Source organism: Strigops habroptila, chromosome 6, assembly GCF_004027225.2.
Source record: "Strigops habroptila isolate Jane chromosome 6, bStrHab1.2.pri, whole genome shotgun sequence".
Lineage (NCBI taxonomy): Eukaryota > Metazoa > Chordata > Aves > Psittaciformes > Psittacidae > Strigops > Strigops habroptila.
Genome location: NC_044282.2, coordinates 7012219 through 7038095, shown reverse-complemented (window position 1 = coordinate 7038095; position 25877 = coordinate 7012219). Strand labels below are relative to the sequence as shown.

At 43.2% G+C, this 25877-nt stretch overlaps 1 protein-coding gene across 6 annotated transcripts in view; it reads right to left on the bottom strand.

The window, feature by feature from the left end:
* The window catches only part of SOGA3 (SOGA family member 3), a 70127-nt gene extending 44951 nt beyond the window's left edge, over positions 1-25176 (bottom strand). For 4 of the 6 annotated variants that reach the window (XM_030489798.1, XM_030489800.2, XM_030489799.1 and 1 more), the window contains exons 1-4: positions 24755-25085; positions 21450-22450; positions 20905-21129; positions 17812-17970 (exon numbers count right to left, since the gene is read on the bottom strand). In XM_030489798.1, coding sequence (XP_030345658.1) covers positions 17812-17970; positions 20905-21129; positions 21450-22373 — 1308 coding nt within the window. In that variant the 5' untranslated portion in view covers positions 22374-22450; positions 24755-25085. Of the gene's footprint in view, positions 1-17811; positions 17971-20904; positions 21130-21449; positions 22451-24648; positions 24688-24754 lie in introns of all 6 variants that reach the window. The other 2 variants (XM_030489797.1, XM_030489795.1) reach the window with 2 other exon arrangements.
* Positions 25177-25877: the final 701 nt, after the last annotated feature.

Genomic DNA, 25877 nt, shown 5'->3' with positions numbered 1-25877 from the left:
CTGAGAGTTTTTTCAGAGGTACATTTCACAATTTACAGTGGCTACTCTTTCTATCATTTCTCTGAAGACTTGCACTACTCCACTCTTCCAATCCAATATTTAGCATTAAACAATTTACTGCTGCTAATGAAAAGAAATTCATCAAAGCAAAACTAGATAAAAAAAAAGTTCAAATAAACATATGACAAAATCAAAACCAGGAAGCCAGACTCCTGCAAGTGAATCTTCATATTATCCCTGCAACTGGGAACTATTAAAACTTTCCTCATGTTGCTTGATTTGACGTATTAACAAATATTAGATAGGGCGAATGAGTGATTCAGCCATCTTCATATACAAAAACTGTTCAAAAATGTTTGTGTTAGATCACCTTTTAATATAATTCACCACTAATCCTTTTCCCATGTGACAGTGTGCCACAAAGCATACTGTAGTGCCATTAAAAGCCACCCCTGCTGTTCTCTCAATTGTAGCAAAAAAATCTGACCCTCATATTCCAGAACTGCTTTTGAAAATTTGTTGTGAAGGATAATTTGGGGGCTCAGATAGTTTTTCTTCCATAGAATTTAAAAAAAATCATACTGAGTTCACTCAATGATTGAGTTAAAAAAAGACAAAGGTAAAGTATGAAACACAAAAGTGCTCTTGCACTATCTGATCTGTAATGCTTACTAGACAGCGTTACAGTTTTAATAAGCTTGAACCAAGTTACCCATCTGCAGGAGAAAAGAATAAACAAAAAATGCATATAATACTGTTTCTACAGTGGAGACTTTGCTAAACTGCTCAAGCACTAATGAAATATTTCAACAGCACTTGGGATAGTAAGACTAACAACTGGGGCATGTATCATTATATTGTGTAATCTATGTCTGAAAGACGAGGAGGTAGAACTGGGTTTGACCTGACTATTCTAGCATTCACTGTAGCCAGCACACATGGGGCTATGTGTGTGTCCTGGCAATGTGGAGAAGTTTCCATGGTTCAGATAAGACCACAGATAATGTTCATATTAGAGTCACACCAGAGCACATGCAGCAGGCAATTCTGTTGTGATGTTCAGCAGCATCAATTCTCCACTGACCTTCACTGGAGTTTATCCAATGTCTTGCTGGTGCTGCTAAGCACTTCTCAAGACCAGATGGTATAATCCTTCCCTTGCCAGCCCTAAACCGCAAGCCAAATGTGCAGTCCTGTGATGCTCAGCGCTTCTCAGGTGTAAAAAGGCCTGAAATCTACTCTGAAAGTAACAGAATGCTGAAACAATAGCATCACCCTTCACCGAGTAGGAAAGCTGTAAAATAAACTCGAATTCTTGCTACCTAGTCTTAACCTACAGTAAATCTCCCAGCAATTAATAAAGAAGCCCTATGCAAAACACACCAAGATTTTTCAAGATGCTTAGCTTTGATTATTTCAAGCCTGATCTGGGGGTATATAATCTAAAAAATCAATGTTAGCAACCACAGCAGGAATTCCTCACACATAAAGGGATTTCTGGGTGCACAGAGCCCCCCTAACAGCCCCTACCCCTTCTCACAGAGCAGGCTAAGGCCAAAGGCTTCTTGCATCTCCACAGCTGCAAACCAAACCTTCTTATCTGCACACAACTGTACTGTACTCGGTCACGGTTAGCTGCCTCCCAACTGCTGTGACAGGTCTGAAGAACTTCCAAAAACCAGAGCAAACCTAACACCATCTTTACAGTCCTGAAAAACTGCTGAATACTGAACAGCTTTTGGGCTGCACACACTTGCCTCTGTCTGGCACAGAGTGACTATGACCAGGGAAATGGAAATATGCCCTAAGACTCTCACTACATTTTCCCTTCAGTCAATAGTTGGGTAGCTCACAAGGCTGATCACAACAGGCACAAACCAGATTTTTTAATTTACTGCCACTGACTCTAATTCAATGTCTTAGAAAATGTAGTAAAAACTAAATGGACACTATCCATGTTGACAAATTGAAAATTAATATTCTCCTAAAAAACCCAAAAAGATCTTTGTTTTTAAAATGTGTCCTTTATTTTGCACAACTACCGGTGCAATTTGCCAGCAAACAACTAGAGACACTGGCTTTTTCTGCCATTGGCACAAGTCCATAGAATGATACAAGCCTTTACTTCTTTCACCTCCCTTCTAGAATAGGAACAGTCCTGAGTATTTCAGTGTTCTACTTGCTTGCAAAATTAAGGCAGGAAAAAAAATAGCAGGGGACAAGTGAAACACAAAAAAGCACAGCACCCTGTCCATGAAGCAAACGCTAAGCATATCCCTACTAGCTCTAGCAATGCTTTTTGTATTAAAGCTGGCATATTTGAAAATGATACAAAATGAAAAGAATCTTTACTACTTCATCATGGAGAGAAAAATCGTTCTTACATAATCTTTTAAATGTCTTCATAGTACCGAAAAGAAAAGAGGAGCTGCCCTCCAATATTTGTGTTGTTTCACTTGCATTTACTAAGGAATTATTTCAGTCAGCATTTTCAGATCTTTTACCATTATTCATTTGCCAATTAAAAAATAAAAAGAGAAAAAAGATACACAACATTTTCACTTTACCTAGAGAAACCTTTTGCATTTTGAACCAAAACCACATTGCTAGAGTGAATAATGATAACTCTGTGGTTTATCTAGGTAAAAGCATTCTTTGTAACGCATAAAATGAAGCAGAAAATTTATGCTTCCTTCTTTTTCTTATTTGAAAAAAAGGATAATCCTGAGTGGTAGAAGATGAAAGCTGCCTTTTCAAAGCTTTCCATATGACCTGGTCAAATAGCTGGCCAAACAGCTGGCCAGACTCTGATGCTTTGCTTTCTGTGATTACAGTTCTTCATCCACCAGGATATCATAAAATAGTGGAAACAACCTCTCTGAAGAGGAAGATGTCCCCTGCCATTTGAACCTTTCAAAAGATTAAAGAGCCAGACATGCTTAGTTCCCCAGCACTATCTAACTAGGCATTATTACGGATGCAGAAATCACAGTCAGCCTACACCCAGCTCCCTAATCCTGAAACGCAAAAGCAAATCTCAAAACACCATGAATATCTTGGAGTAAAAGTGCAGCATAAGGTGTTTTGTTGTATCGTGATGCTAGCTAAACCTATTTCTTAGGTAGCTGTTTACTTCTCAGCTCAGCTATTTGTCTTTTTTGGGGAGAAGAGAGTCAGTCTTCTTGCCAGGGTTTGCACAATGCCTAGTACAAGCACTGTCCCAGACTTTATCTGGGATTGCCAGTATGACAGACACTATGTCAACATAGTTCAAAACACCACTACATAACAATAGCAATAATCACAGTCACAGACATGGATATGGCAATGATGAATTAAATAAAAGATTTTGCCAAATCTAAGAAGAGGGTTTTTTTTGCACACATTATCACATGTAGAGTTTTTTAGTCTTTGTAGAAGATCTCAGAAGAGATTGCAAAAAAATTTTCATGAGAATGAGAAAGTGCAAGCAACCAGATTAGGTTCATTGCCTTGATTACAAAAATGCATATATATAAACCAAAGGGTATTTACCATATCCCAAAAAAAAAAAAAAAAAAAAAAAAGTTTATTCTGAAAATTAAGAGTAATGAGAAGGAAAATAAGAATGATTCTGCACATGGTGTGTACCTCTATACTGCTCACTGGAAACGTGTACAGAAGCCAGTTCTCAAAGTTGTGGGCTGATTACACATGTACATTTGCTTTCAATCTTATTTCATACTGAGTAGTTGTATTAGATCCACAGACAGCTCTTGTAGAACTCAGGTTATTGAAAGCAGAGGATCAGACTCCACAGAGCTCTGAAGCTATACCACTGTGATGCTGCCACAAATTAAATCTAACTTTTAATCTAAATTTTGTTGAGCAGCTCAGGTAAAGAAGGTGCTCTGGAAAAATAAACCATGGAGGCTAGAAGCTAAAATAGAAGGAAGATATTTTAGCAGCTGGGACATGCCCACACCTACCTTTCTCACTCTGGTACCAGCCTGCTCTCCCATAAGCCTGCATCCAACACTTTTCCGGGTATTTCAACCATGCAAGATGAGATGAGGGGAAGGAGAATATTGCAGTGCTGTCTGAAGCAGTGTCACTGACTACAAAAGGCTCAGAAGACCTGTGACTGATCCCCATGCCTCTTCCTCCTAAATGATGACTCTTCTCCTTTAATTAAACATGCTCAGGCTCTTAAGGGAAATGCTATTCCCAGCAAGGGAAGGGGCTGTGGCTCTTAGGCTGACTTCAAACCTTCATGTAGAGATTGACTTAAGACTGTTATTTAAATGTTTCCTTTGCTATAAATGTGAAAATCTCATTCTGAAATGAAGTTTGACAGTCTTCAGCTCATATACATATTTGATCACTGGGATGCATTTTTAACTAGCTATTATGAACAAACATCAGCCTCTTGAGCATTTATCTTAAATGTCACCGAACCAGCAAATCACCTGCAAATTAATGACACAGCAGTGCTAATAGGGTTACACAAGAATCAATTCTTCCTCCTACACTAATTAACATTTCTTTTGCTGCTGCCTGGAAAAAAACAAAATAATATTCTATAAAGACTGCAAATAGAGCAAAGGTTGGAGAAATGTTAAATACTGGAAAGGATAGTCACCGTTAAAACCTTGGTGCAGTCAAATACCTGTTTTAATATCACTAAATACAAAGATACACATGTAAGAACAAGCGGTAAAAGACAACAGAAAAACAGCCCAGAGAATAGAGAAGATCTTTTGAAAAGCCACATCTCTGAAAAAGACTACAGGGTTATAAATGTCAATCAGCTGAAATAATGTCCAGGCATAATTTTGTGACCAAAGGGCTTAATTCTGTCCTAGGATGTAGATGTCAAAACTAAGGTTCACTGTGCAATAACTAGAAAGGGATGTGCCTCTCCACAGAGTCAAACCACCCTCAGACAAGCTGAATAAATCTCTTCGAAGTAGTGCCTATCTTTCTCTTTGAGGGAGGTCAAATTCCTAACTTAGGATAAGTGCTGAATTTTTAGATGGCTAAGTGATATCAACCTTAAGCATGTGGATTTTTTTAAAAAAGCAAACAAGAAGGCAACAAAAGCCAACAAAACCAACCATACAAACAAAACCCACCAAAACATTGATGCTAGACTCTTGAATTTAGTGTGGTTGTAAGAACATATGTTTCCTGGCTGGTCACTAACTTTCAGCAAATTCACATGAGCAGGGAATTACAAATTTTCAACTCTTCCTGGGATAGTTCAGGAAGAGTTGTGGTACACTGGTCTCAGCTGTCAATTTTTAACCCAGAGCAGCACCCTTTTCTGAAAAGTAGGCATCAACCTAAACAAAATAGCTGAGGGTTATTCAGGAGGCCAGACCGATTGTATTATACAGTTCTGGCTTCATAATTTCTGAATGCATGAAGCCTGACAACAGTTTGGGAACTTAGTAACAATGTTCCTAGAAGCACACCGCAAGGAAAATGATCCTTTGAGGGTATCTATGTGTACTTTCAAGCCAATATTCCAGTTCAAAACTCTTTCTGGGGCACTGTTACAGGTGCTTCTGATGAATTATTTTACCAAAGATCTAAACTGCTATCATCTGTAAAAATTCAAATAATCCAACCAAGCTCATAATATAAAACACTCCTGGTAATTAGGCCTGTTGGATGTCACCATCAGTCGTGCTTTACAGGGATGCAGAAGCCTCCCATTACACACAACACTGAAAGAAACAGATGCATAGCAAATACCTTCTAAGTGCAAGTACTCATCTGTGACCTAAGCAAAAAGCTAGGTTGTTATTCTAAGCTGGATTCATTGCTGAGATAGCCAAAGTCAATTAACACAATCATACAACTAGGATCAGACAAAGCAAAATAGAATTGATACCCACAGGTCTCATTCTACACATCTTGATATATGCTGTTGTTAATGGGAAAAAAAATAATATAGCATGTCAAAATAGCATGTCAAAACATCTCAGCAGAAACACTTCAGAAAAGTATATCTGCGCATCTAAAAAGTTAATCCACTGCCCTTTCCTTCAGAATCAGAAACACAGTGCTTGAAACTCCTAACTATGGAGTGTTATCAAAACCTGAATCTGCTGAAATGCCAGGGGGGTGCATTTCTTGATATTATGAACACTGCAGTAAATGAAAAACAAACCTCCAGGTTGTAGTGGAAAAAAAACAAAACCACCAAAAACCAACATCAAAAGCCTGTTGTTGCTGTTGTTCAGGGCTACTATAGATTCCACACAGTTCAGAAAGGCAGCTGGGCTGATCCCAGAGCCCAGCATGCCCTGTAGCTGGGTGTTCTTCCTAACAAGTGACTCACATCTATTTAAAATGCAGTTAGGTATTTTGTATTATGGATAAAGATTAAAAATATTTATTCAGAACAGAGCAAAGGTGTTTTCAATTAAAGGAGGCTTTAATTTTTATTTTTTAAAATCTCAGAAGTACTGATCATTTTCACTTTTTATTTCTCTTCATGCCAAACATCTGTAATTCAATCTCTTCTGGAGTTAGAGCAATTCACTCCTCCTGCCCCTTATTCAGTCCTATATAAAGCAGCATACAACAGAGTCTTTCCTTCACAGTGCATATAGTGTGCCAAAAATAATGTCTACTTGCAAACAAGTGTCTTTAGAAAGATAATTTCTGAAGAAAAAGTGAAATACTGGTGCCTATTAAAACACATTAATGGGAATGCAACTGATGGGGTAAGACTTAATTTTGTTTTAAAGTTTTGGCCTGCAGCCTTACTTCTATCTATTTTGCTCCAAGATTGTACTTGTAGAAACAGAGGAATGCAGCAAGGATTTACTCCAAACCTGAGGTTTTTCTGAGTCAGGGGTGAAGATAAGACCATCATCACAACGTCAGAGCTTTTGTATGGCATGGGAAGGCCAATGTAGGAGATGAAAGGTGTTAAATATTGTCTCTGCCCATGGCAGGGGGGTTGGAACTAGATGATCTTTCAGGTCCCTTCCAACCCAAACCATTCTATGATTCTGTGATATACACCACAGAACATGGCTATAGATGTGTGCAAATAAGAGGGTCTAAAAGATGAAGGCAGCTCAAAACATGACATACTGCTCTCTGGCATCTAGTATACTTCCAGGGCAGTTCAGAGGTAGAGCACAATTAGTGTGCTGACAGTCAATGAAGAATCAGTTGGCTGCCTTGCAGTCACATACAGTTTCTACTCCTGCCCAGCCCCGCCACGGTACCCATTTGTTGCGGAGTACTCCGCACCACTGTATCATGTATAAGACTTTGCTGTACTTTGCTCTTCATACATCACTCCCCTTACTTCATGTGAGGTATCTGCCTGATGGAAGGTTTAGTACTTTGCACGCAGACACTTGTGAAGACACTAAGTAGCATTGGGCCCAATATCAATCCCTGAGAGACTCCACTAGTGACAGGTCACCAGTTTGAAAAGGAGCTATTCACCAGCACCCTCTGGGTGCAGCCAGTTACCACCCACTTGTCTAGAACATAAGGCATCGGTTTCTCTAAGAGAAGGCATAGGAAACCATATCGAAAGCCTTGGGGAAATCCAGGCAGACAATGTCACTGTTCAGCCAACATCAACTGAGCAGGTTTCTTTGTCATAGAAGGTGATAAGGTTTGTCAAACACAATTTGGCCCTGGTGAATCTGTGCTGGCTTTTCCCAATCATATGCTTCATTTAACTTGTGACAGACCCAAGGAGGACTTTTTCCATAACCTTTCTGGGGACTAAGGTAAGACTGATAGGCCTATAATTTCCTGGATCCTCTTTTGAGCCCTTCTTGTAGATGGGGGTGACATTAGCCTCCTTCCAGTCTTCTGGGATGTCCCCCAATCTCCACAACTTCTCAAAGATTATGGAGAGCAGCCTCTCAGTGACATCAGCCAGTTCTCTTAAGCCACTTAGGTGGATATTGTCAGCACCCATCGATTTGTAGAGGTCAAGCTCCTGCAATAGTTCACACACCAATTCTCCCTTCACTGATGGTGGGTCTGTGTTTGCATCAACCTGGATTTTTTTCCCAAAGCCTGGGGTGCAGCAGTGCTGATAAAAACTGAGGTGAAGAACGTGTTGAGAACCTCTGCTTTCTCAATGTTGTTGATGACTAATCACCTCTGTCATTTGACAGCAGGCCAACATTTTCCTTCTGTTTCTGCTTGTTGTTTATGTACCTGAAGAACCTTTATTTGTAGTTTTTGACATCTCTGGCCAATTTCAGTTTGAGCCCAGCTTTTGCTTTTCTAACTGCATCTCTGCATACCCTGGCAATGCCCTTGTAGTTCTCAAAGGGTATTTGTCTGCTTTTCCTTCTCTGGTACGCTTCGCTTTTGGTTTTGAACAGACTCAGAAGCTCATACTTCAGCCAAGGGAGTCTCTTGCTCTGCCTGCTTCCCTTACCTTTAAGGGCATTTACTGGTTTTGTGCTTCCAGGAAAATGTGCTTGAAAAACTCCCAGCACTCTCTAGCTCCTTTATCCTCCATGGAAGCTTCTCACAGAATCCCTCCCAGCTGAGCCCTAAGTGAGCTGAAGTTTGCTCTGCTAAAACCTAAAACCTTTGTCTTACCACTGACCTTCAGCGTGCTCAGCAGGATCCCAAACTCTACAATATTGTGATCACTGCAGCCAAGGCTATCGCTAAGCTAGATATTACAAAGCAGGTTTTCTTGGTTTGTGAATAGCAAGTCCAGCAGTGCCTCATTCCTGGTTGGCACATCTAACATTCGTATGAGGAAGCAGTCCTCTACACATTCCAGGAAATTGATGGATGACATGTGAGCTGCTGTATTGCTCTTTCAACAAATGTATGGGTAGTTGAAGTCACTCATAAGAACCAGGTTCTGTTGACCTGAACATGGTACGACAAGGTTACCCTTCCTTCCATTGGCAGCTGAGTTCAGCCAAAACACAGGACAGTGCTTACCTCCATGTCGCTATATTCTCCTCACTCTCCTAAAGCCAGGATAAACTACCTAGGGCTGTGAGGTTCCACCAAAGAGCCATCAGGAACATGGGCACTGGGAAATTCGATGTGCAGAATAACTACTAAATCTACCAGGCTACAGAGTGCCCTGTGTTTTTTAACTGTAGACTTGCTAGCAGCACTGAATATCTAAAACCAGAAAACTGTTTCACGTGGAGTTGCTAAAAAGCTTTAGTTTAGTTTAGAGTTTAAGACTATGAGAAAGACAGCCCTGAAGCCTGCAGTGAGCACATGCTCATGAAAGAAACAAAGCTATGGTAATTTTCCTTTCAATTTGAAACAAGCTCAGCTTTGACTTGTATCAGCACATTGCAAATGCTCTGTTTTCCCAGGTGTTTCTTTGAAGGGACAGGTGCATTTAAGTAGTGGACTGAACACAGTGCTGAAAGGACTGAAATCATGTATTACTATTATTCATCAAAGCCTCGGTGAGACTTCCAGGAAGATTATGACATTTCGTGTATACTGATTTCATACAAAAACATGTGTCTAGACCTCTGGTTCAGCACTTAGAAAATGTCTCTATTCTGCCTCTATAAAGCCTTCCAGATGACAGAAAGCAATTTTGCAAATTCATCTGGATTTCTGCTAAATATAGAGACTCTTGGCCTCCCTTTAAACTCCCATTCATGCTTTTGTAATCAGCACAAAGGGGTCAAATGTGTCTTCTATCATGCGATCTCTTCTTTTAAGAAACTAAGCAAATTACACACAGTGTCTTACAAAAATAAATCCAGAGACCTGCCAAAAATGGCAAAAGGGACATAAATAAAATGATAGTTTGAATTTAAAAAGAATAATATGTTATTAAAAAAAACCCAAAAACCCCAACAACCCTTAATCAAAACAACAACAAAAGAACCAATGTGAATTATACGCTGTCTATGGATACAACTGTGGAAGATAGCATGACAACTGCCAAAAAGCCAGCTGAACCAGGGAACTCATTTTTACACTTTTAAGCTACCTGGCAACATTTTCTGTCATTTCAGCAATCAGCTTGGTACCTCTATGACATACATAATTTGTATGTGGACACCTGAACGTCCATCTAGGTAAAGAAATACTGAAACTGGGAAGTGCAAAAATGGAAAATTGTCTTCTTAGATTGAGGACCATTACAGAGTCCTAAAAACTTGCCAGCGCAATGCCAACAATTAGGAGATGACTGAATATAAACCAAGCAATCCCGGATTTCCCAAATTTAATTCCATTTATTAATGTGGCATCATACTTTGAGGGCCTTAGTGAAGTCAGTAGCAATATCACCTACTTTGGTAATGAGATATAAAAGGCCTTCTTTCTCCTTTAGATCTCAAGAAACTCATACCTAAAGACACAGCAACAGACATAGATCTTTTCGAGCCTGCCCCACTGTGAGTGGGGGGCTCACAAGCCCTTTTCTCTGGCAACCAGTTACTATCTGCAGTTACCATAGTGTCCATTACTCCCACAGACAACCGGGCATGACACTTGTGTTGGCTTTGCCTCTGCTGTTGATTGCCCCTTGCCAGTCATTCTCAGCAGTAGGAATTCATATGGCAACAATGGACTGGACTTGGTGTTCTGTGTTCCATTTGCCATCTCACCTGGCTCCATACCAAGTCAGAGAGCCCTTTGCCTAGTTTTGACACTAGTAAATGAAATGGTCGGGGATTGTTCTTAGGACCTGACGCCAACTGGCACACCACATTTCAGTCTCCTTTCAGCTACGGTGACAATACAGCTAAACTTCCCTAGAGCTTCCTTCCAAACAAGCAGGACCACATCCAAACTGTCAGTCAGGAATAAGCTCTGACCCAGGCTAGACCCCAGATCATGCCCAAGCACTGAAGCAGTGGTAGCTGATACAGGCCAAAACCATCCAAGGGATGTGCCAGTCATCTCTTGTCAGAGTGTGGACCCTTCCTTAGCCTGATTTATTTTACAATTGCAGTTTTTGACTAAACGAAGCAATTCGGTAGCAAATAACAACTTTGAGAAGAATGACCCAAGCAAAAAACAGTGTCTCAGGTGCTGACTCATGTCCTTTCTCTAGAACATCATTTCTATGAGTCTGGAAGCTCAGCTCTTACTCTGTGCCTCTGTTCTGGTTAGGGGTTTTTTTGGTTTGGTTTTTTTTTTTAAGATGGCCATTACTTTTATTTTTCCTTTAGAATGCAATTTACTGCAGAGAAACTTTGATTTTACTTGAAGACTGTACACAGTATCGATAACAACTCTGACAAGAGAACTTGCAAATCTAAGGCTACTGATACTCATCACAGAAAGGAAAGAAAACAAGGTAACATTCTGCCACAAGGAAGGAACTCTCATGCCCCCATCAAACCAGAATAGCAGTATTATGTTTAGAGATAATTGAGCAAAATTTATTTTGTGATGGCTAAATTCTTTTATGTTTTAAATGTATTCCAGATACACTCTTTTTCACTACAGTTGCCACTCTTTCATTATTACTTTCCCATTACCAAGCAATCCTGCCACTCCTTTTACACATCCTTGCAAATTTTAAGACATTTCAATAGGAATCCACAAAGCAGCACAGCAGCTTCAATGACTCCCTGAAACAAACATGCCTTCTAGGCACCTTTACTCACAAAACCTCCTCACAAAAGGATATTTATGGAGATTTAGTCTTTGCAATCATTCACTATTTGTCACATATGTTTCGGAGTTATATTATTATTGACCACCAGGCTGTTTATTTTCAGGTTTGATAAACTCTCTTGAAGCAAACGGCTCATGTGAATTGCTGATGGCTGATACGTAACTAAAAATGTAATTTTATGAGGTTTAAGTGTAAACTGCTTCTCAAAGGCACATAATTTGTTCCTGTTTATGGCATGACAATTTCAGAGAATTACTGCAACAGATTTTGTAAGAGATTAATTTCTTACTCCATTATAATTCTTTTCTCATATTCGAAGAAGTAAACTGAAGCAAACTGTTTATCCTGCTCTCTGTAAAGTCGCAGTGTGCTCTGAGCAAAGATGTCAGAATCACACCCTCACAGATTATGAACAGCATCCCTGCTGAGCACTGTTTTTAAAGGAACAAAATATTTGGGCAGGATACCAAAGGTAACAATTTCACACAAGCAAGTCTGTCAGAAGTTACTGGGGGTTCTGCATCTCCAGGCATGCGGTGCTTAGAGAATCACTGAGCTGTGGTTGGAGACAGATGACTGGTTTGCTTTTTCCCGTATAAACTCAGGCAGAGACTTGTTTCTCATCTCTTTTTAAAAAAGCCTCCTTATTATCCTGTTGTTCTTTTCACCAAAGAAAATTGAATTTTCATGAGGCAACAAGCTGAGATTCCAGATCACAGAAACCCTCTGCTTAACGGTGCTTTTAGTAGAAATGTTGCTGATATGACTTGGTATTTGGGTTCTCCAAAGGATCCAGCAGAGCACTGGGTTTGTGAGAAACCTATTAAATCCTCCACTGCTGCCATCTGGTGCCAGGAGCAAGTAAATTACTGTAACTCTTCGAAGACTTACCACTTACTACACTGATCCTGTGAAGCTGATCAGCTATATCAGCAGGCATGCTAGCATCTCATCTCTCTGCCTTGTATCTACTCCCTCCATTACAAACTGTTGGAAATGAGGCTCAAAACCTGAAGATAAATTAAAACATGAGGTACAAATAGGAAATGCTTCGGGGACAGTACGATGGAGGAGACTCAAACCTTCCCTTTCAAAGCAGCACAACCAAGCATCCATCTCCAGTGACTTGTATGCATGCAGCATGGTCAACAAACAGAAGCTAGAAATCCACGAACGTTTACGGAGCTATAGCCTTGCTGGGATCACAGAGACACGATGGGATAGCTCAGGCTAAGCATTAGAACCAGAAACCTTTTCTCCAGTGCTCACAGTGATGTAGTTGCCATTTCCTAGCACAGAGTGGTTCTCCATTGCTCTTAGTTCAGATGCAAAAGTGAAGAGCTACAGCTTGGAAACAAGGAAAATAACAGAACGAACCAAGGAAGCTGACAGATTTGTATGTGGAGGTGGAAGAATCAGGGGAAAAGGACAAATTTTGCAACAGAGAGAAGCTGTAACTAGGAAATGGGGATAATATATTTGGAGCAGAGTAAGACAAAAATGAACTGGAAAATCTCCTCCTCCAGGGAGGAGATTGAACAGTCATGCAGAGTTGGAAGGGTGCAGGGAAGGAGGCAGTGGGAGAGAGAAGAACAAGACTGGAACTTAGGAACCAGAAGACAGAAAAACAGCCACTGCTATAAAATACACCCTCCCAGAAAAAAAAAAGAAGATAAAAAACAAATACAGGATGAAGCCCAAGAGAGAGAACCTGAGACTCCGAGCTGTACGAGAAAGACTAGAAATAAGTGCTTGTGGTTAAATGGCAGAAGTGGTTTAGAGAGAGAAAGGGCTGTGAGAAAAGAGACACACTGGATTTTTATCACAGACACATAATGGGCAAGCTGATATTGGTGATGAAGGGGACTAGGACGGGATCATCCCTTATCGGTTCTTTTCACGGCTCTCCAGATTTTGGTTTTGAGGCGGGGTGTTTTGGGGGTTTGTTGGGGTTTTTTACAGCAGCTCTTTTTCTGAAATTTCCAGCTACCCTCCTTAGTTCTGTGCAGCCTGAGCACTCAGAGATATAAAGAGAGCTAACCTATGCATAAACAGCGCAGGCAAAGGTTGCAAGAGTAAGCAGAAAAGTGTAATTACTTTCCTGTGGTCCCACAGCAGGTTAGTGCCAAAATGAGGAACAGAATTCAGATTCCTCCTCCCAGCTCCAGTGCCCAGTTCCCCAGACCCTGCTGACTTCTTCCATTTCTGTGCAGCATACAAAACAGACCGACTAACAAGACAGGCACCACTGCAGCAAAACACAGACCCATGTCAGGAGGCATAAACTCCTCTGCCCGCAGTGTGAACTGAAGGGACAAAACACATCTCTGGTTCATGTTCCATGTAGCCACAGTTGCCACGAGCTCTGCATCTGAGCTAATAACTTAGGCTTAGAAGAAGAAAATGGTAGACTGACAACATCACCCTAATATGGTTGTAAGAACTCAGCTGTCTTGCATGCACCCAGGTTACAGCACTAACAAAGCAATCTATTTCTATCTAGAAACACATATGTCTCTGAAAAGCACACTGCCTCTTGCAGTTACATATCCACATTGCAATGAGAATTTGTAAAGCCCAAGGTCCACTACATCTGTCATATTTTCCTGCTACTTCATTTGTCTCACAACAAACCATCTAAGGCATGGCTGACTGGTCATTTCCTACATAGTTAGAGCAAATGAATGAACTTTTAGTTCATGATCACAAAAAGCTCTACAAGAGAGTTAGCTAGGCTTTAACAAGTGGTTACCAATGAAGTCAGGAACTTTAATTAATTAATTAATATTAATTAATTTACAACCCATTAATTTTTCTTTTTTTTTTTTTTTTATATCTGAAAAAAACTACATCTAGCTTCTCTTTCTTCTAGGAAACATTTCACAGAACCACAGAATCATTAGGGTTGGAAGGGACCTCTGGAGATCACCTAGTCCAACCCCTCTGCCAAGGCAGGGCCACCTGGAGTAGGTCACACAGGGACGCATCCAGGCAGGTTTCTCTACTTCATTTTCAGCTTCGCAAAAAGCATTCCAATTAATAATAACAAATAATAAAGAGGAAGTCAACAGCAGTTGCTACAAATGAATTCTGAGAACTGGTAATGCAGATTAAAAAACTTGTGTTTCTGTGTGGACGTATGTAGGAATAACACTAACTGAAATAGATCAGGTTGGGAGACTGAAAAGTAACTTGTAGAAATGTCTGCTTTGCTGGAACACCTTCCAAATCCTGGATGCTTGCAAGCTTCTGCTGCCATCCACAACTTCTACTTGTCATGGAATATATCATAAACATTTTTTTCAAAAGCTCCAAACCAAGAAAGCAAGCATCAACTATATCTCCATTAATGGACAAATATAGTCACAAGTCTATATTCACCCAAATGTTCACTGGAGAACTCTAGATTTATCTCTACACAAACACATCTGCTAGCATTTATCTCTTATATAAGTTTCCAGTCAAGTCTACCATGTTTTTTGAAACAATAAAGAATCTACACCAAGAGAACTTTGGCTTTTTTTCTGCTCTAGAGACTGCCTAAAAAAAATTATGCTTCTGCCTCCAACATTTTTTACTAAGCCTTTTAACCATTCTCTGCTATTTCACACTGTTCATTATAAAAGGAGACCAAATTTCCCATGACAGTTATACATAAATATGTTCTAAGAAGAATTGAAAAGTTTTTGTTTTAGCAGTACATTTGATGACATAAAAATACAGAAATCAGTCATTATATACTCTGAGCACTGTTATGCTGTAAAATAAAAATGTTTTATTGTCTTTGGAGAGTAACTCTCATTAATTCTAAGCTCAATAAAGTGAAGATCACAATCCAGACAAAAGGTCTTGACTCTCTATTTTTACTTGTGCTGAGTACAGAACTTCCTTAAGCAGGAGGCACCAGTGGTTATAATGGCTGTACTGAAATGAGAAAGGGTTGTAAACCCATGAAACTAGATGAAATAACTCACAAGCAAGCAGAAAATCAACATTATGACTATCTGAAAATGATATTTCAGATGCACTAACCCTCCAATTGTCAGAGAAGAAGAAAAGGTATTTGTCACAGAAAAATCCTAATGCACTTCAGATTGCTTTGGGTTGGTTTTATTGGGCTGTTTATTCACAGATTCTACATTTCAAATCTGTAAGAATTAGTATTCTTCACCAGCATTCTTCCATTAGTCCCCCAAGTCACAGCATGCTTGCAAAATGCATAATAATTTGGCTTCACTTCAAACTTGTGTTTTTCTGACTTGCACTTCCTCAACCATCCTCCAACTTCTCTCATGCTGTGCTGAAAGTCCTAGCCTGAAAAGCAGCCTTCTACTAGGAGGGAATCAGCAGCCTGTTTGGAACACATAAATGAAAACTCCTGCCTAGTTATGATAATGTATGTAATGACTGGGCATGGCAGTTCTCCTCTCCACTTCAGTACAATCATGTATTTCTGACTCTTTGTCCAGTCCACCTCTACTCTGATGTAAAGTCTTACTGCATTTTTCCATTCTAGCTCAGTGCCCCTATTCTATGTCAGTAGTAGGTGTCCATCTGTTTCAGCTTCACAAAACTGTGTAGAAGAGCCCCTAGCTTAAACATGACACTCTCTTCTGGAGTCTCCAGTATCCTTCCATTGATACCAACAGCAAAAACAGAAAGGGGCAGCCACCTAAGCTAAGAAAGAAATGGAGAGCAGTATGAAAGCAACAGAACCATAATTGAGCATAGTGGGCCAGAGGGAAGAATCAGGATTAGGAGAAAAAGACTACTGATGACAGAAGTCTATTTGCTGGGTTAATTTCCTGCAGGTACACAGCACCCAAAGAACACAAGCTATTAAATTGCCACTACACTTCATTGTAATCTGAAGATGAAGAAGCAGCAAGGCAAAAGAAGCTTACACAAACTATCAGAAGGCAGGAAGAAAGGATCCAGAAATGAGAATCTACAAAAAGGTAGAGTCTGAATGGACTAGAATAATGAAAAATTTGGGGTAAAGCCAAGCTTAACAACAAATTGTAAGGATAATTACAGAAAGATCATGCTCCCATAAAGAAGATAGTCCTGGAAACTGAGTTGCATTTGATGGCAGAAACCAGAATGAAAACAGAAGAAAGTCTCAGGCAGACGAGAGAGAAGCTGAATAAGGCTCAGATTTCATGCCCTTTTCAAATCTGTAATTATCTGAAAAAGCAGTAGAAGGTGGAACAAAAATACCTGTTTATCCTCTACTAACATGTCTGAAATTCAGTTCCTGTAAAGAAAACATGTGAATATTCTTAACAGTACATCACTTAAAGTAAGCACTTGCAGTTCCTAAAAATTCTGTAACTTATACAATTGAAAAATTCCTGCCTTTCTTAACAACCAAAACATCTCTTCTGCTTCATACAAGATCAAAGTAGACACTGGCATTCCTACTAGGGAATACTACTAAAAGTGAAAATCAATGGCATTCATTGAATTTTAAACAGTGAACTGGAGAGCTGTTTCTAAAATTTGTTCCGAGAAGTCACTCTTATTCAACAGTTTCTTTTTATTGTGTGCTTTTTTATCTCTGCTGACCAGGCTATTACTGTTGTAATACAATTTTCTGCTTACTTAATGGCACAGGATTTTGCATCTATATAATGGCAAATGGAGTAATTTTTAAGATTAATTAGATATAATGTAAAAATAGGCTTAAACTAAAAGGCCAGGTAGAGTCTTTCACTTCACAATACTCTAAAAAACATGACTGAACAAGACGAGGAGGTGGCTGAATCCACAGTCTCATTGTGCCTGCTAGTCCCTAGCAGTAGTTAGCAAGGGAAAAACACTGGTCTTTGTAAAAATGTGGGGGAACATCATCTGCAAAGTTAGGTACCTCTGACTGCCTTCAGCACTCTTCCTGCATGTATCTTAACATAAGTACATTGTCTCAATTCCTCTGACCTCTGTTACCATCAGTTCCACATTTCTCTCCTTGTATAAGAAAAACAAAGCCACAGTTTGGTTTCTGTTTTGCATAGGAAACACCAAATATTTTAGTTTGTTCTCAGCTTCCCAATCACCAAGCTGCACTTCAGCACTCTATAACTTTCAACTTTTGGCTGTCATATTTTGTGACCCCAATACAAGTTATATGAAGAAAAACAGTTAGTTCAGCAATATGAATTTGAGAACCACAAATACTTTGTGTAGAAGTAAATAGCAACACTAACCTCTTTCATTTTTTCCAGTTCATTCTGTAGTGCTTGTTTGGCAATTTCAACTTCTATAAGCTGCTGTCTTAACTTTTCATTTTCATCTTCTGTTACAGTACGTTTTTCTTCCACGTTTTCCAACTCGTGATGAAGTCTCACCGAAACATCTTTTGCAACCTAAATTGTTATATCAAAAGAAAGATTTAAAAAATTACTACTCCAGTGCAACTATTTAGAAGTTAATTCTGGATGTTTTGATGGAAGCAGTATGTAAGGAAACATGTAGACAAGGACATCCACAGAAAGAATTCTCAATGGTTCCAAATTCAAGCCAATTGCTTCAAAAAAAATCATACATTACTCCTGAGGACTTCACTGTAAACCACATTAGACACTAAACCTCAACTCCCTCTTAAGTTCCATTACGCTGATGGTGAAACAGGACCTTCATTATTCCTGGAGACAGTGCAGCATCTACTTTCTCTCAACCACTCCTAGCTTTTGTTTTGCAATGCGCTAAGGTATACGCTCTTCAAACAGTTGACATGCAGAAGCATCTAAAAGCAGGGCCCACCTTCTCTAAGCCTTTCCTACCTGTGCCTTGCACATAACAACAGACACATCTTGATTTCGACCCTGTTAGTTTCTCTCTTCTTCCTGGACAGTTAATCTAAATATCCAGCATTAACTGCTATTGGTTCATTTAAAGATTAAAATATGCACAAACAATATCTTTACTGACCTTGTGTTCACCCAAATGATGCAAAACTAATGTTTTTTATTGTTTGGTTTGTTTTTTTTTTAACACATTTCCCAGGAATTAAGTTAAAAGGCATATTACCATGATCTAATTCCTCTTCTTCATGTAAAGTAATGAGAATTTTGCCATTCAGGCCACTTGTGTTGTATTTTGTGAAACCACCAGAAACTATAATCATGCACCAAAAATATTTAAATATATACTAATCACTGTTATGATGGTGATTTAGACACATACTTGAAAAGCCTAATTTCCTGCTTTTTTTAGAACATTGGAAAGTATAATTAATCCTTCTTAGCATTAGCTAGGGGAGCTCAGAGAGCTATACTTTATGGCTTTCACTAGAATGATCTTTATGTTTGTGGGTCAAAGAATTCTCTTTGACATACTAACACTCTAAAGAAAATCATAATTGTAATCAAGCAGTCTAGAAGAATCCGATCTATCAGAAAACAGCAGCAGCTAGTGACTCAGCCTCCCCTGACAAAAAACCCAGTGTGTGCGAATTACAGATACAACACTGCAGTGTAGCACAAGATCATTCAACAATCTCCACCACTGTACATGCAGTCAAGACACAATGCCCAACAGAAAGAGTGAGTGGAGGGGAATTTCAGTTAAAACCATACTCCAAAGAGACTGCAGGATGATCTAAGAATCACACCACAGGGCTGTAGCTTGATGTTTTTTCCTACGCTCAGTATTAAACTGCTCACCTGGTTGCCCAACCAAAGTAAATGGAAAATCATGGGGGACATTTTTAACAGCATCCTGTCAGAATGTATCTTCAGTCCACAAATACAGGCTGGATCAGTAAATACAACCAAATAACAAAGTCATTACTAGTAGTGATTTTTTGACAGAAAATTTGGTGGTGTAGCAGTTAATGCAGGGAAATCCTACAGAGCATTCTAGATGATATGGGAAATGGGACTCACTTGAAAGATGCATTTTAATACAGCTATGTGCAAGACTGTATCTATGAAGGATTAAGTCCCCTAATATATTACCTATGCAAAATGAACAGCATTATTTTGGATAGAAATTCTTCAGAAGAGGGCTCGGGAACATTACAGAAAACTGCACGAGTTACAATGATGGTTAGACAGCACCCAAATTCAACTAGACATTCATCCCTGCTCCAAAGCAGAACACATTCATGATCTGTGGGAACACTTTGCAAAAACACTATTCCTTTCCAAAGAGTCAGTTATATGGTTATCAAGAAAGACATGGGAGAAATCCTAATTCAAGTGAGGCCTTTGTCCAGCTCAACCTAAGGCCTCAGCTGTCACATGCTATATCGCAGGCGAGCACCTAACCAGAGGTGCTCTCACCATTTCCCCTCCCAGGCCCTGCACATGTATGAATTGCTGATACGAAGTAACACCAAGCCAATAAAGAATTCAGCCGTATAAGACGGAATCACAATATTCACTTGGGACACGAAGGCTCACATTCAAATTCTGCCTACAAGGTGCATGCCTCCATTATTCAGCTAAGCATCATTCTGAGTGTGCAAAACATCTCGTTCTCCTCCTGCAGCTTCTCCATGTGAAATGGCAGGAGACCACTCAACTGAAAAAAGTTGGAGTCCTGATTCAGCAGAAGCCTTTAACAAAGTCTAGTGGATGGAAGCAGAAATTAAACAACTTCCAACTAGCACAAGAAAGGCTGTATTTTTTCTGTAATTGGACCATTTAGCTGTAGAATGGAGATGATGGATACTTTACCAACAGCAATCTTTAAACAAGGACTGAAACTTTTCCTCAACAATGGGCTGCGGTTCATTCAGATGTTATGGATGAAGTACAGTTGATTACACATTGAAATTTGATGGGTTGTGTTTATGCTTTCAGGTGGATGTGGAAAATCCTGGCTTCACTGAAGGTATCAGCAGTTTTTCCACTGACACCAGCGATGCCAGGATTTCGTGTGTTGACTCTGCAAGTATTCGATCTGCTGGTCCTACAAAATCTTTACTACAGAGTACCGTAATGCCCTCAAAGTCAGTGGGATTATTTGGTAAGGTTGGTTCAATTTTGCAGTCATAGGGTATGTTTTGCGTTCATCCTAAAAGATTCCAAACCACGAGATCTTAATTTGTACTTGAGTCATTTCTTGCACATTAACTTTACAAAAAATGATTGGACTGAAGCTGAAAACAGATTATCTATGTACTGAGGGGTGCCTAGTACTAAGGTACACTTGGCCATTGCTATCCTGCAAGCTGCTTTGAGTACACACTGTACAACAGAACAGATGGAAATGCCTGAGTCATGAGGACCACGAGCACAGTCATGTCTCCTTCTGAGGTGCTCCCTTCCCTCGACACCTGTTCACGTCTGTACCTTGAGGTCCTGCTCCATGCTGCGCAGGAGCTCGCCATCAATCTCGCCGGTCTGGGCGTAGCGGAGCCTCTTGCGCTCAGCTTTGCGCAGCCGGTACTGAAGGATCCGGCAGTTCTTGTTGGCTCGCTCCAGTTCGTGGCGCATTTCCTGAAGCTGGCAGGCATCCTCCTCAAAGAAACTGTCCCTCATCTCGTCCATCTCTGTCCTCAGCTCATCTATTTCGTTCTGGCACCAGGGCGAGAAGGGGACAGAGATGCAACAGGTGGGTCATAAGCACAAATGTTAGCACGTATAGGTGAAGGCGGCCAAAATGGAGCTCCTCCCCGCAGGGACGCCAGCTAAATACAACCCGGCTCATTAAAAGAACCGCAGCGAAGCAGGGAAGCACCACTGCCCGCGACAGGGCCATCTTAACCCTGCCTCCAGCGCCAGTACCGGGGGAGAGGGCGGCCGGGAAACCCCTCCCGGGCGGGGGAAGGAGGGAGACCGCCCGGCCCCCGCCGGCCCCGGTTCCCCCCACCCCTGCCGCCGCCCCGGCCCCTCACCTTGAGGCTCTCGTTCTCCTCCCGCAGCTTCTCCATCTCTTCCTGCATCTCCTCCTGCAGCTGCGGGCTCAGGGCGCCCTCGGGGGCGCCACTCCTGCCGCCGCCGCCCGCCTCGCCCTGCCGCAGCCCCTCCGCGCCGGCCGCCGCCATGGCAGAAGGCGAGGAGGCGGAGGCGGCCGGGGGAGACTCGGCCGGGGCGGCAGCCGCGGAGGAGGAGGCGGAGGAAGCGCTGCCGCTGCTGCTGTGGTTGCTGCCCTTGGTTTGCATCTGGGCGGCCGCCGCCAGCCCTTTCCTGAGGTGGAACTGGATGAGCTCACTCTGCAGGCATCCCTCCTTCCAGTACCCGCCGCCGCCCGCCGCCCCGCGGCCCTTCCCCGCACCCGAGGAAGATGGAGGCGCCGGGGCCGCCTCCCCAGCGCCCTTCAGCGGAGACCGCCCCGCTTTCCCCCGCCACTGCTTGGGCGGCGGCGGCGGCGGCGGCTGCGGCGCCACCGCCCCCTCCCGCTCCCCCCCGCCGCCGCCGCCTCCTGCAGGGGGCGCCTCCTCGGCGGTCCGTGGGGCTGCGGGCTCGGCGGTGCGCGGCGGCTCCTCGGCGACCGCCTTCCCGCCGGCGGCGGACGGCGATTCAGCACCGGCGCAGGGGTGGACAGCTCCCGGCGGCGCGGCCCCGCGCGTGGGCTTGTCGGCGGTGCGGCCGCGGGCGGCTCGGGGGGCCTGGCCCGGCGGTGGCCGCCCCGAGGCGGCCTTGGCGGTGGCGGCGGGCGGAGCGCGGGAGGCGGCGGCGGTGGTGGCGGCGGGCGGCGGTCGCGGCGGGGTGTCGCGGGCCCTGGCCGGGGAGGAGGCTCGCTGCTGCTTCCTGCCGCTGCTGCCCTCGGGGTGGAGGCGAGGCTCGGCGGCGGCGCCCCCTGCAGGCGGCTGGCTCATGGCGGCGGCTATCTCGGGTAGACGTCCATCACCGGCGGCGTCCTCCGCCTTCTCCTCCTCCGCCGCCGCCCTGAGAGCTGCGGGAGGAGAAGCGGAGAAGACGGTCGGGGTGGGGACGGAGAGGGCAGCCCCGGGGCGGCGGGGACACGGGCGGATAGCCTGCCATCGCCCTGCCGCCGCTGCGCCCCGCCTGCATCCGAGCCCGGCCCCGCGGCCACCTGCGGGGACGAGCCGGCCGAGGCTGAAGCCCAGCGTCAGTGCGGGGCGGCTTTGGGGAGGGAGGCCATGCTGCACGGCTCAGTCTGGGATCAGTTCCCGCTCCGCTCGCATCTAGGGGCGTTCGGTCCCCGGTGCCCCCCGCCATGGGCTGGCGAATACGAGTTAAATCTCCATCCACACACAACCTTCCCTCTCGCTCGCCCTCACTACCAAGCCGAGTACAGGTCTGGGTTGCTGCCGCTCCTGTTTGTCCCCTCAAAGGCCTCTTCCAGGCGTCTGGCACAGCCAAGGGCTGCTGTACAAAGGGCCGCACACGTGGAAGCAACAACAGCTACCCCTTCATCTTTGAGAGGGACTCTTCCAGGACAAGGTTAGGCCTCCGAAAGTGTCAGGAATTGAGTGCCGTAAAGGAAAAGAACCATTCAATCAGCTTCTGAACCCAGATTTAGGCCAGCTTGGATGGGGCTTTGAGCAACCTGGTCTAGTGGAAGGTGTCCCTGCCCATAGCAGGGGGCGTTGGAACAGCTTGATTTTTAAGGTCCCTTCCAACCCAAACCACTCTGTGATTCTGATTCATTCCAGCTTGTTTTCAGTGGCATTGTCAGGAATTAAGACTATTAAGACTTTGTTACTGGTTGCGCTGGTATAGGACTGAGGTATAATCACTCCAGGAGATTTTCAAAACAGAGGAAGCAAGGAATATACCCTCACCCAATATGAGAGGTTGTGGAGTATTTACCAAAGGGTGCTCACATGGCATTTTTCCTTCATAGTGACAAACCCCGAGTTTTTATGGCCGCAACAGATTTAAAAGGACTGTTAAAAGCCATATCACGTTGCTAATGTTCCTTAGTATATTCTGGAAATAATAGCTATGATCCACATAGGCTTTATTCAGCTATTCCTAAAGGGAAAATGTGGATGAAAGTAGAAATGACAGCATTCCTAACAAGGCCTAACGATTCCCTCCTAGAAAGTAGCTTAACTATTCCCGACTAGAACAGGGAATAAAGAAACACAGCTGGGCAGACAAAGTCATTGCAGACATCATACCATACCCTGACAGTTGGTTTACTCCCTGGAACACACCAAACAATGAGGCTGTGTTTGTTCTGCTCTCACTGGCAGGAGCACAGGGTTTCCTCCCAAATGCACTGTCATTATCACCCTTATTTTAACCAATATACTGGAAATTAATGCTCAGAAAAACACAATTTGACAGAAACTTCCCAGGCATTAATTAGTACAAAGGCAGCACGGGAGCACAAACCTATCAAAACTCACACTTTATAAGAGATTTTCTGTGTATCTCTATTAACCATCACAAACAGAATCCCCGCGGTATTGTTCAGAGCTATGCAGGCACAAAATGTCACTCTTGTAAATCCAAGCTTAAGGAAACTGTAAAAAGCCGTGACTCAGCTTAGATCCTATACCTTACTCATTACTATACCTTTTTTCTAATGTTCAAAATTAAAATGAAATCGGGAACCCCGAACTATAACTGGATCTTTTCGGGAAGTTTCACTGCAGCAAAGTCATCCGGCTCCGCCGTGATCTGCTAGGAGCACAAGCCGCACCGTGCCTGTCCCAGTTCCCGGACCGGCCACCGCCGGCGGTTCGGGCGACTGGCGTTATTTTTAGTTTTTTTTTTCTTTTAACTGGCACAACGAAAGGCCCGTTTAAGCCCAAGTCAGAAATCTCGGTCCTCACAAAACTCCTCCACACAACCTTTCCCCCCGATGCAAACCCACGTGGCGCCAGGACGCGGCGTCTCCGCAGGTTTTCCTGCCGGGAACAGCTGTCCAGGAGGAAAAACGTGTAAATAAAAGGCAGCAGCAACAAAAGGGAAAAGTCCGGAGGCTCCACCCGCCAGCGTGGGGGTCTCCCGTGCCCGGGGTCCCAGGCAGGGCTTCCCCCGCCGCCAGCCCCCTTCCCCCGCCTCTCCCTCTCCCAGATCCCTTAAGGTCGAGATGGGCTTAAGCTTTGGGAGAGCTGCTGCCTTTTGTCCGGGTTTTGAAGGCGCGGAAGGATTTTCGTAGGTCCCCCTTCATACCTGGCGGGTTTGTTGCATCCTAATCCCGAGTAATGTTCCCTTTTCGGAGGAAAAAAAAAAAATATAAAAATAAACGGCTTGGGTCTAAACAATCCGCATTACTCACCACCACTTTGTCTGCCGCCGGGCTAGCAAAATGCATGCAACGGAGAGACGAGCACCCGTACACGAGGTACCCGGCGCTGCCAGAGCCGCTCAGGAAAATGAAGTAATATTCATGAGCTGACCTCACCAGGCCTGGGAGACGGAAAGGGGGGGAGGAAGAAAAGCAGCGAAGAGAAGAGAAAAAGAGAAGATAAAACGACAAGAACCCCGCCCAGGCCTGAAGGCTGAGTTGCGTCCCCTTCTCCAGCTGCACATGATGGAATAGGATTACAGAGCAAATGGGGGAAGGAGCGAGCTGCATGCGAGGGATGCGCCCGGTTTCCCTTCCCAATGCATGCAGGCAATCGATGCCGATCAATTATTCAGTGCCCCCTCCCAGGGAGCCTGCTCTGCCCCGGCAGGGAATACCGGGCGCCACCAGGACGGTAAAGGGATTTTCCTTTGTTCACTCTCTCCACCCGCGGTGGGAGCGCAGCAGCCGGGAGAAATAGAGACAAAGGCTGCTCTGGTGAGGATCATCCCCTGGTGTTATTTATTCGCGTGAATACAGGAACTACCGGGCCATTGACCCTATAATGGGCAAACCCCTGAAGTGATCATCTCTTTTACCTGCTTATTTTATCACGAGGTGAATTCACCTTTGCTCTGAAGCATCTCAGAGGACTCCTAAGATTTCATGCTTGAAGTCTTTTCCAATCATAGACAAAGAAAAGGAGAGAAAAAGCTTTCTTTCCTTTTCTTCTCCCTGTCCTCTGAGGAAGGGAACATTTCCATGCCACAGCTGTGCCTGGGAGTGCCCTGGGCCAACCCTTGTCCGTGTTCTGCGTGAACACCCACCAAGAACAGGCTCGGAGGAAGCAGTGCTGGTGTTGGGGCCTTCTTATTCTCCCCGCAGCAGCTGGCAGCTTTGGTGGGCTCCTGGGCTCTGCCTCAGCCCTCGAAAGCACCAGGGGGACACAGCCTGCACTTTGCTCCAGCCAGGAGAAAACTGTTTTCAGGCTGGAAGTTCCTCCCCAGGGATAATTAACTGAGGATTTTGTGCCCATAAGTATGCCAGCATATACATACATGCATACATCTATCTACAAAATATATATACACAAATACACTGTACAGACTTACAT